Here is an 11,684-nt window from a genome sequence, read left to right as displayed (position 1 = left end):
CAGGACCCCATCCTGCTCACTCATTTATCTATCAGTCTTTTCCCACTCTTGGCCCTTAGCAAGGTCTGTCTCCCACCTCGCCCTTACCTGCTGAGTTCTCTTCATCCGTCAGCACCAAAACCACTTTAAGTCTGTCTCCACGTTTCTAATGAATCCACCAAGCTTTATAAATCCAGTCATTTATTTACCTCCAAAAGTTTTTCATCTCTGCTTAAAACAGTGCTTAGGGAGTAACAACTTTTGTAAACAATTGACAAGGTCAAGAACAGAAAGCTGTGTGGTTTCCATGATAAGCAGATTCCACTATCACTTTGTCATAAGGTGAGGTGGGCAGTCTTTCGAGGTCCCAAATCTTAAATCAGTGCCTGACCATACGGAATTCTGGGTTGTTTTTTTTTTTTGGTTTGTCATGGAACTTGAATTCTGTGCCTGGGCACTATCCCTGAGCTCTTCAGCTCAAGACTATTGCCCTACCCCTGGAGCCACAGTGCCACTTCCCAAGAGAGGGAATTCTATCTTATGCAACTAGTAAGGGAGAAAGTTCCAGGCTGCTAGTTGGTTAATCATCATCAAGAGGGAAAAAAAAAAATGACTTTTGTAGTAATCTCCCAGGATTCCTGCTTTTAATCCACATTGGCTTTGGTAGACTCCTTTATTTTCTCAACCCTTCTTGCCATCTCTGTGGTTCCAACTGTGAGAGTCACTCACAGAAATTACCACGATACACATTAAGCTAGAACTAATTTAGCAATTGCACCATTAAGGTATTACTAAAAGTCAAAAGACTTTCATGGGCAAAAGAAAAAAGTTATTGTTACTAAATTTATGATAATCCTAAGTAAGAAGAGTCCTCCTAATATTATTTTAGAGGGATAAGAAAGACTCAAAAACAGGAACACGAAGTCACCTGCAGTGAGCCCACTTTCTAGTGGACTTCATAACAACACAGTTACACATTCTGGCCCTGTCTAAGCCCGGGTATCCTGTCTTACTGACAGTTGTGTTTAAATCATTGGGATTTGCTTCTCTGTTCATGAACTTGTGAAAATATGGCCCCTGAAGAGCTTCTCATAATCCACCCAAGCCAAAAGGGGCATGGGATGGGCTTACACGAAGTGATAATGTAATGACTTTAAATTACTGAAAGGCACCATGTCTCTAATGGAAACTGTTTTCATTATGGAAAACAGTGAATCAAGCACTCAAGAAGCAAGTTCTCCTCAGCAGCGGTCTCCTGGGAACCACATACCTGTGCTACCAAAGGTCTACTGTGTCTTAGTAGAAAGGTTAACTGAAGACACACAAACACACGAGGAGTATTGCATCTAAATGAATTCTGTTTTTTCACAATGACAACAGAAAAATAGTTTTTGAGAACTAAAGACACCTACGACTTGGCTTCATTGGTGCTTCTTTTCTATTTGGTCCAGTGTGGGACTTCAACACTGGGCCTAGACACTGTCTCTCCCTGAGCTCTTCAGCTACCACTTGAGCCACAGCACGACTTCTGGTTTTCTGGTGGTTAATTGGAAATGAGTCTCATGGACTTTTACGCCTAGGACTAGCTACCAATTGTGATCCTCAGATTTCAGCCTACCAAGTAGCTAGGATTATAGGATGAAGGCATCCAGCTTTTATTGGTATTTCTCATGACATTTCCTATACCAGCAGGTTGGTATAATACTACAGTGAAAAAAATGAAACACAACTCAGGGGTTTTCACTCTGTCCCCTTTCTAGATAGAGGCATTTAAAAACCTCCTACAATGCAGCTAAAGCCCTTTCCTCCCAGGACCCAGTTTTGAAAGGATCTCGTGGCTCTCCTGGCTCCGGCTTTCCCTGCCTGAGAGGAAGATGTAGGGAAGGTAATATGCTAGGGTAGTTCTTAGCATAGTAGGATGAAATAAATCTTTCCACACACAAACATTGCTTTGGTTGACAGTTTATTAAATACACTACATCTGTACCTTATTCTGTACTTTTTATCATTCACACATGGACTTAGTAAAAATGTACTTTATAGAAAATTATCTACAAAACTAAAATGAAAATAAGAACACATACTGCACAAACTGCTGAATTATTAGGAATTATTTTAATATGTACAGGTGATCATGAAGTAGTGAGTGGCTTGATTTTTGTGAAGTCAGGCACCAGACCGTGACTTGGTAGGGTGTTAATGATGAAATGTGGATGCAACAGTGTCGGTTAACAAGACTGCTGAATAGTGTCTAAGAAAGGACAGTCGTCGTTTTGCCTTCACAGGCTTTTCTAAGTCCATTCTGTACGTACTCTCTCTGCCTTTCAAAGTATTGAATGATGAAGCAAAAAAATCAATATCTTCTTCTCCTTTTTTTTTTAAAGAAAACAACAGCCTATTTACAAAACATGCAAAAGGAAAATTTCACACCAGAGTCACTGCAGAATTGGTCTAAAGTGAATACAGTGGAGTAACAGAAATACCTTTACTTCTACAAATTATCAGTCCTTCCCCCTACTTTGTGGAAGAAATACATTTGCAGGGCATGAACTATAAAACGGCATACAATGCAAAGACAGAAACAAGGAAGTTTGCAAATCCTTTTATATTTCCAGCTGTTGAGACAATATATTTGAATGCTGAGGTTACCTCTAGCGGCGAAACCAGAGCCAGCTATTAAGCAGCCAGAATGCTACAGTAATTGAATACATAACCATCTCTCTTTTTGCACGCTCTTTGTTCTCCTCTTCTAGAAGTTGTAGGCGTCTATTTAGCTTGATTATCTAAGTGCAAAACACAAAATACAAAATAAAAGCTTTAAAGCATGGGGCAACTGAATAAAAAAAAGTAGCATAAAAATCTGTCAAAAGAATAGCTACAAACGTGGTTTCATTAGGAGCAAAATAAACACAACTATAAGCGGACAGGCCACTTCACTCAACTACTCTTGTCCACTCCCTTTCTTCCTTGTTGGGCCAAGGGAGGGATACGGGGGCCTTCCCTAGGAATGTTCTGATAGAAAAGGTGCAGTATACATTTAGGCAGCCTTGTCACAAGAGAAAGATTATGAGACTCCTCCTCCACAAGCTTTTGGGCTCCTGGGTCAGAAGTCCACATTCACCTCCTCTGTTCACCACTGGGGTTTGCTGAGTTGGCCCAGTCACGAGTCCACTGTGTGGCCCCTGTGATCTGCCACCCGGGCCCTTCAAGATGGAGAGGCTGCTAGACATGATGTTGGCAGCCGGCATACCCTCAGCTGAGGGTCCCTCCAGTGATCTGTCTGGGCAGAGCAGCTGCCCTGGAGAGCAGCTGCTGGGGTCATGTCACGCCCTCCTGATCTCCACTCACAAAACATACTTCATGTCATCCCATTTCCCTCTTCATGCATTTGACATAAGTAATGAGAACACTACATCTGCCTTCCTTGTGTATGTATGTTTGTGTGACTCCAGAAGAAGTTTGTACATCTTTTATATTTCCAGCTGTTAAAGTATGTGTATGAAATTGTAATATCAAGAGAAGACTAAGTACAGAATGCATGAAATGTGCGTGAAGAGCCAAGTATGCAAACTTAAGGCAGGAATTTCCAAATGGAGACATTAAAGGGAATAGTAAAGGTCCTAAAGTGATCTTTTCACAGGTGAAAAGCCAAACAAGCCATGGTTTGCTAACATGCAAGATTCTTTGCTACTGGCTAGAATTCTATCAATCCCTCTTAGGTAATACTGTTTTATACTAATCAAAATAGGGTATGCAGTGCTTTAACTAGATTGGAACAATCAACTATGGCTTATTCAGTAGCTAGACCTACAAACTATTTCAACCTATTGGTTCAACAGAAAATACAATGCTATGAACTATATATTAAAGTATTACACAAATGTAAGTTTGGATTAAATCTTATCTGGCATATCAAATACCTGTCGTCTTAACGAAGCTGCATCTACAACAGTCATGTCATCTGATGTTCCTTCGACTGTGGCATCTATATTTGAAATGGCATACCTAGCAAATAAGAAACATTAGCATGATTAAAACAGAACTAAGAGTAACTAAACTGTCAAGTTATATAATGCATTTGTATGCACAAAGAATATTCAGACTGGTACTAGCAAGACAAGCTACAAAAGTATTTTGGCATTTGATGATATTACCAAAGGAAAGAAAAGCTAAGATAACTACCTACAATACTAGAAAGATGTAGTGAAGCCCTGAGAATATGGAACTAATGACACTTGTCAAGCCAGACGCCAGCAAAGTTACAAAAGGATCAGGGGCTGAGGCCTCAGAGGAGCCACTAGAGGACACAGCACTACAGAAAAATTCTTCTCACCTAATAGTTTCACATGGATTATATCTAAATATAGTTCCACAGGCAGGGAATGCAACATGAACTACAAAGAAGACTACTAGTTTATCTTCCCTCACTCCTTACTAAAACTCCTTGCTCTTCTCCCTCTCTACCTCTGATTTCCAGCTACTTTACTCTTGACTGTTGGCTTCCACAGGAGCAAGCAGAAAATCTCAAGCCCATCTTACCACTTCATTTAGATACAGATTGGCTCAATAATAACCAAACTGAAGCCACGACCATAATCAAAAAAGCTTAGTTCAAATGTAGTCACTTTTAAGTTTAAATGAATAACAATAAACTCTGAAAAACCAACATAAACAGATGCCATTCTTTCCTTAGCCTCGATTTCCATCTTTAAAAATTTAAGAGCTTTAGTGAGATGCAATTTACATATCACATAGTTCACCCATATATATAACTACTGTGTGCTTATTCTGGAGCGATGCCACAGTTGCTTTCCTGAATGAGCAGAAAACAAATAAACCAATGTAATCCCCAGAGCACCGACACAAAGATTCCAACATTGGGACAAGTCTGTATTACAACCCCATTACCAGACAAATGGATGTGAGGTAGAAGTACTTATTTCATATGGGCATGTTCAAAGTTAAGTCTTCAGAAAATCTGATTGTTTCAATATGGTTAAAAATAATCCCCAAACACTGTAATATATGCAAAATGGAATTTAAGTAGGAAAGGTTGCAGGCCTACTAACAATCTGAATGTCCCTTTTATGGAGTTTACGTGAACTGTCCCTTCTATCCGGAAATAGTAACCACGATGAAATACCAAGGACAATGGCATTCGTCAGAGAGGGATATGACTCGGAAGTATGCAGATACGGCACTCTAAGTGTTTATTAAAAAGGCTGCGGGTGTGTAGTAAAGTAATTACAAGGGCAGGCCCTGATTCCATCCCTAGCAAGGCAGAAAAACATCAAAACAAGAACAGACAATTATTAAAGAGAAAAGTAAAGGTTAAAAAGACTCCTAATTCCCTGACCCCTTTGCTCTCAAAATAAAACGTTTCTATGTCCCTGATGTCTTGTGTTGGAAGGATGTGGGGCGGGGAAAAAGCTAGCACTGCCACTAGGTAGAGCAGCTAGCCTCAGCCCAGAAAATGAAATACAGTAGAAGACATCCCAATTTAAATCCTGAATCAAGGCTTCAGTGCTCTGTAAAAGAAATCTTCGTCTGCAAAAAAGTCTCAAGATATGCAAGACCTAATTTGACTGAAAATAAAAATTTACTTTAAAATATTCTAAACTAAAACTCTAGTTAATCAGAATAGAAAACTCTATAGAAGGTCTGGGGACTATGGCTCATGCCACCATGGAAAGCAGGTATTAGGAGAAATGTGTTCAAAGTCAGTCTAGGCAATTGTGGGAGACTCCAACAACAACAACAACAACAACAATAACAACAACAACAGTAGAAAGGACTAAGGACAAGGCTCAAGGGGTATAATACTTGCTTAGCAAGTGCAAGGTCCTGAGTTCAAACCTCAGTACCGAAAAGAAAAAAAAGGGAACTGTAAAAAATAGCTGTATCACTGACTGAAACTTTTACAGAAAGTACTTTCAGTAGCCACAAACTACACGAGGATTCTGGCCCCTCAGAACCTTAAATACTGGCAGAAGCCATTCTATCTGCCAACAGGAAGAAATAATTGACAAGCGAAGTGTGAATGGTGAAGCCAACAGATGACTAAGACTCCTTCACACAAGATTCACTTTCTAAATGTTCACTTCCTGCCCTGGTGGGCTAGTGACTGTGCCTTGCTCTGAGATGATGCCTTGTGAAAAAGACAGTCCACACACTGCAAGGGACATCTAGATAATATCAGCCAAACAGGAAGTGCTAGATGGAATCTAGGCAACAATTGCAGGAATGAGCATAAAACACGATTTAAGATTATCCTGTCTGTATTTTAGCATCATCTCCCATAAGATGATACAATTGTATTCATACCCCATCATTAGGAAACATTTCCTCATACTCATGTGGACAAATACCAGGACGGACAGACAGAATTACTGCCTTGAGAGAGAAGAATTACTCCTTAGGGCAAACTGTAGAAGTTCATGCTCTAACTTTTAAAGTTATGGCTACGACAACATGCATTACATTCTACAAAACAGCACTTCCACCAACTTCTTGTTCCCCTGATAATTACAAAGTCTCAAAAGTTACCTGGTGTTGTCATGATGAGGATTACAAGTGGCGGCGGCAGACCCACCACGCAACACAGGTCTAAGGAGGCAGGATTTTGCGGGAGAAGGCACAAGACAGAATCAGGAAACAGAGAGGTAATAAAATAAAAGCAAAAAACAAGACAAATAAATGTCAAATAAGATTATATTGTATGCTTCAATACAATATAATATCTCACAAATACTTTGAAAGTGTTAGTCTCCTATGTCCTCCACTTTAAGAATTTCATAAATTACCACTTTACCTTCAATTAAAGAAGCAGGAAACATGTGACAAAATAGCACTAACTGATCAGTCTTTCAGGAAGTCACATTTTATGAAATTTAAGACAGAGGACAACTATGTTAAAACGTCCAATTCCTTTCTTCCAGTTGGAAAAACAAAAACATGACAACTCTAAAAAGCATACGGGAACCTGAGAGAAGCACCTGCATGGTCGTGGTTGCTCACTACTGTCACCAGCTCAAGGCAAACACAGAGCTGACAGCAAGGCCCAGTCCCCAGGGTCCCCTCCCTCCTGCCCTTTCTTTTTCACTTGGGCCTGATGTCTTAATGTGGCTGCTTCTCATCTCACTCGAACCCTAGCCTCTCGAGACTAAAAGACTCATCCGCGCTGGAGCTGGGGCTACGTTAGAGCATGCCACACAATAAGTGTGATCCATATGCAGAGTCTGATCGTGAGACAACCAGGAATGGCATACAGGGCTGCTGGAAATGAGGATCGAGGTACAGTGGAAAACTTTGTGGGGCTTTTCACTCAGTCTCAGTACATACTTTAGTTGTATTTTTTATTATCAGAAAATAAAAGCACTGCATGTCCCCTGATTAACTGCCCCTAAAATAATCAGGAATATTTAGTAACCAGAGAAAGGAGGCTATGGTGCAGGATCTATGTAGGGATTCTATGCAAGCTATGAATCCTATTTTGAATGTGTTATTCTCTAAGTGATCATGTTTTGCCATGTAAGAACCAAGGCAACAATTATAGATGTCTAGTACCAAATGTTCTCTTTTTCTCTTTTTTCAGAAGGGGCACAGTAACAGAACAGAAATCATTATTTTCTGACAACGAAATTCATTTGAGAAACTTTTTAACATTTAGCGACTCTATGTCCTAAAGATGCTACCAGTGTTTAATAACTACTTCTGGAGCTCAGAGGAAAAGGAATCGGAGATTTCTGGAGGAGGCATGTTTATAAGTTTTTTTTGTTTTGTTTTGTTTTTGTCCCTAAAGAACACTGAGCAATTGCATGTGTTTGAGACAGGTTTTTAATTGATTTTATCTTACTAAAATACATATTCTGTGAAGTTGGGGAACCAATAATAACCTGCAGTCCTAAATTATACAAGCATGAAAATGGCTAATTAAATGAAGTGCTTCCTCAAGTTTATGTTTTTTAATGCATGCTAATGTGGTCAAATGGATCTGCCATATTCAACATATTCCACCACAGAGATTTCCCTTTTATAATGCAGAGCCAGAAAATAATAGGGTTACCTTTCACAACGTATTTCATTTTGTCTTCTCACACTGGCAATTGACACATATAATATAAAAGTAAATTAGACAGGTATTTGGCAGTTAGAAACTTCATTCAAGTACCACTCTCTACCATCAGTATGACTTAGCACATAAACTGTTCAATGTCTTATCATTACAGTGGCCATTTGGAAGGAAATCTAAGGCCACCAAGGTTTTAGCATTTTTGAGTCATGTATGGCTTAACTAAGTGGCATTTCTTTGCTACAAAAATATAAATTATAGCAAATAGTTTAATTGGGGGAGCTGAAATTATTTATACATTTTAAAAAAGGAAAAAATGCTCTATCAACAATACCTTCAGATTTCTACTTTTTGCATGATATATATTTATAGAGATACTTTCTAAAAATGGAATTCATTCGCACATTAGCTTCTTATTCTACTAACTCCAAGTTAATACAACTTGCTAAGGAAAAACTACAAAAATAACCAATACAACCTGATCAAGAAAAAGTATAAACATAATTAATACCCTCCCCAAAATGAAACTTAGTCTCATTTATCAATATTTAAATACTATTTTTATACATAATCTAAGTTTCTTTGTAAGAATGGGATTCATTTACATTGGAGGATAAGATACGGCTCTAACAGACATATCAGGAGAGATGGCAACTGCTCTCCAGCAAAAGACAAACTCACAGTCCTTGTCTAGGGCAGTGTGCAACAGACCTGTGCCAGTAAACTTTGCTAAGGCATTCCTATGATTTAACTATGGTTCATGTTGGATTTGGTTTAGACCATCTAAACCACATTCACCATGAGTAAAAGAAAATACAATCCATAAATCTCTTACATAATGAAAGGATAACACTGGTTAGGCATGCTGTACTCATAAACTGTCATGGTAAACTGAAACCTTTTGGTACATTTAATTGAAGATAGTCACAAACAAAAATAACCTAAACAATTACTTATGTTGAGCAGCTATGAATCTGTATTATTTTATAATAATAAAACAAGCAGAAAGCTTTTCTTCCTGACAAATGACTTTAGCTTAATGTAATGGCATAAGACCAAAGATACTGTATTAGCATAATTTAGCCAAGAGTAATAAAATAGAAAAGGAAAAAAAATGAAGCACAGAGCAAGGAACATAAAAGCACTTCAAATTTCATAAGCAGTATTAAAGTCATGCAAGCAGAACATTATCCAAATTTCACATTCCTACTTCTTAAGTGAAAAGTCATGCTAGATGCTCCTTATAGTGGAAACTGACTTGGCACTTGAAATTCTCATCAAATCTCAATACTTAGTCCATGTAAGATTGGCTATGATGGTGCCAGAGATTGAACTCAGGGTCTCACGCCTGTTAGGTAGATGCTCTGCCGTTTGAGTCACAGTACCGCCCTTTGAATATGCCACTTTAAAAAATGTTTTCAATCATGAAAGCACCAGGAAAAAATAGAGGAAAAGCTAACACTCCAAGGTAATAACCCAGGGAATACAACTAGGAGCAATGTATTAATATTATGCTTCTCAATTCAAAAGTCTTTAATTTGGGGTTTGAACTTAGAGACTTGTCCTGGTGAGGCAAACATTTCTGCAACGCGAGCTACTCCTCCCTTACTCTGTCTAAGTCTCTCGGGGTGGCTGGGATTATAGGTAGGCACAATCCGTGATGACTGGGGAATTTTAACGTTTTTATTTTTCACACTAAAAGAATATAAAGTATACACTGGCAGTTTTCTGATTTCGTATGTGTGAACTTTAAGTCAATCTTTACGATATCTGTATCATCATATTTGAACTGAGTATGTGCTGGTGCACTGTGATACAAGAAACCTTGATGAACCAGAACCAGAGCTATCATTTAAAGCTACACAGGACTTGGAAAATTTTTTCTTATTTAGGTATTTTCTTTGCAATAGCATTTGATGTGATATACTCTGTAATAAATCTGGTCTCCTCTGAAAACCTATTGAAATAAAAAAGTTAAAGAAGACATCAAATAGAGAACAAATGTGTTTAAAAGAGGGGGATGAAAATAGACCTTTCCAAATATGGATTTTCAAGATAGGTATTTTCCCCCATTATTCTGAAGGATCTACTAAACTACAGAATTTGAGACTGTTCATGTTTTATCTTAAATAAGGGACAAGCAGGGAGACCCAGAGAAACTAAGAACTTTTCTCAAGTCCATTAAGCAGCTCTGTAGTAGGATGAATAAAAATTGAGTTGATTAGCTCTGAGCCTATATTTTCTCTTCTGAATGCTGTTTTTTAGTTTCTAAATATTCCAAAATATTTTTTGAAGCTCCAAGAGTATAAAAGACACCCTTTAAGGAAAAACAATAACCGTGTGTGTGTGTGTGTATTCCCGTATACACAAGTACAGTATATGTAATTCCCTCTCTGTGCCATGTAAACTGTTTTTAGTGCAGCTGAGATGGAAACCATAAATAAAACCTGGATGACAAGCATGGCCCTGGAATCATCAAAGGTAAGCAGTACAAAAAAGAGGCCAAGAAGTATGTATAAAGAGCTAGGCTGGTGTCAAGATTAAAATCTCAGCAAATATTCAAAATTAACCAGAAAACATGTCAGTTCTAAGAAGGAAATGTTTTTTGGAAAGGTTGGCTGAATTTATTGGACATTCTTGCAAAAATTAACGGTCTTATAGATAGCATAATACAAATTCAAACAGACTCTTAGAAATTTCTAATGAAATAAAACTGACTTTCAATCTTTCCCACACTATGTCAACATTTTTTTCTTAATTTCATCTTTTAAAACACTCTAGTAATAAGGCAAAGATAGAAAATATTTAAAATGAATGCTTTAAAAAATTACCAGCATTATCAAGAAGATAATAGCATTGGGTTTTTAGAATAGGCCAAGCAATCAGTAGCCAAGAGAAAAGGAAAAACATGTATTGGCAGCTACCATGATGATACCTCTCTCACCTACCTATCAATCACATCAAACTAATGAAACTGTGCTTGAATCCCACATCTCACACTAGATCCAACAGCACATCCCTGGACAGACTCAAGTACTTAGAATAGGCCAACACAGTCTTTGAAAAAAACCATTACACTTCCTGACTGATGGAACACTAATACTCTCATGAAATGTGAATTTTGGACAATAATTTAAAATTAAAAGAAAGCAATGCAGGCGGTTTCAAATCATTGCATCTTAGAAAGACTAGAAGGTGCAAACACAAAAGCAAGACACCACAGTCCACTAAATAAGAAGCCAAAAGAAATGCAACAAAGCTGGCAAGAGTCACTGATGGCCAATCACCTGCGATTTTCATCCAGCACATCCAAGATCTGCTGGTAAGCCCTACGAGTAGAAGACTGGATAAGCGACAAAATGCCACGAGCAGAAGAAAGATTAGCTCCGTCTTCAGGTAACATATGGGGAGGACAGACCCGAGGCTGGGGTGGCGATGGTGTCACACTGTTACATAAAGCACAGCACATGAAGAGAAAAATACTCAAGTCAGATTTTTATCAAACTTTACCTGAGCAGTTTTTAATCTTAGGAGGTTTTTTTTTGGTCCCTTTTCCCCATCACTTCCCTTGCTCAAGACAACAACAAGCAGGTTAATAGACATTTTGATTTGTTTTAAAACACCAGCTACAATG

The 11,684-nt window shown here is 38.2% G+C and overlaps 1 protein-coding gene across 12 annotated transcripts in view; it reads right to left on the bottom strand.

The window, feature by feature from the left end:
- Positions 1–2,565: 2,565 nt before the first annotated feature.
- Positions 2,566–11,684, bottom strand: part of Mff (mitochondrial fission factor) — a 30,576-nt gene continuing 21,457 nt past the window's right edge. For 4 of the 12 annotated variants that reach the window (XM_090354930.1, XM_090354926.1, XM_090354929.1 and 1 more), the window contains 5 exons: positions 11,338–11,496; positions 8,045–8,077; positions 6,526–6,585; positions 3,900–3,984; positions 2,566–2,762 (listed from right to left, as the gene is read on the bottom strand). In XM_090354930.1, coding sequence (XP_090211056.1) covers positions 2,631–2,762; positions 3,900–3,984; positions 6,526–6,585; positions 8,045–8,077; positions 11,338–11,496 — 469 coding nt within the window. In that variant the 3' untranslated portion in view covers positions 2,566–2,630. The remainder of the gene's footprint in view (positions 2,763–3,899; positions 3,985–6,525; positions 6,586–8,044; positions 8,078–11,337; positions 11,497–11,684) is intronic. The other 8 variants (XM_090354927.1, XM_090354931.1, XM_090354932.1 and 5 more) reach the window with 4 other exon arrangements.

This window comes from Megascapheus bottae, chromosome 21 (genome assembly GCF_031878675.1).
Source record: "Megascapheus bottae isolate mThoBot1 chromosome 21, mThoBot2.hap1, whole genome shotgun sequence".
Taxonomy (NCBI): domain Eukaryota; kingdom Metazoa; phylum Chordata; class Mammalia; order Rodentia; family Geomyidae; genus Megascapheus; species Megascapheus bottae.
Note: the sequence above shows the minus strand (reverse complement) of the source record. Positions and strands in the feature narration are given on the sequence as shown.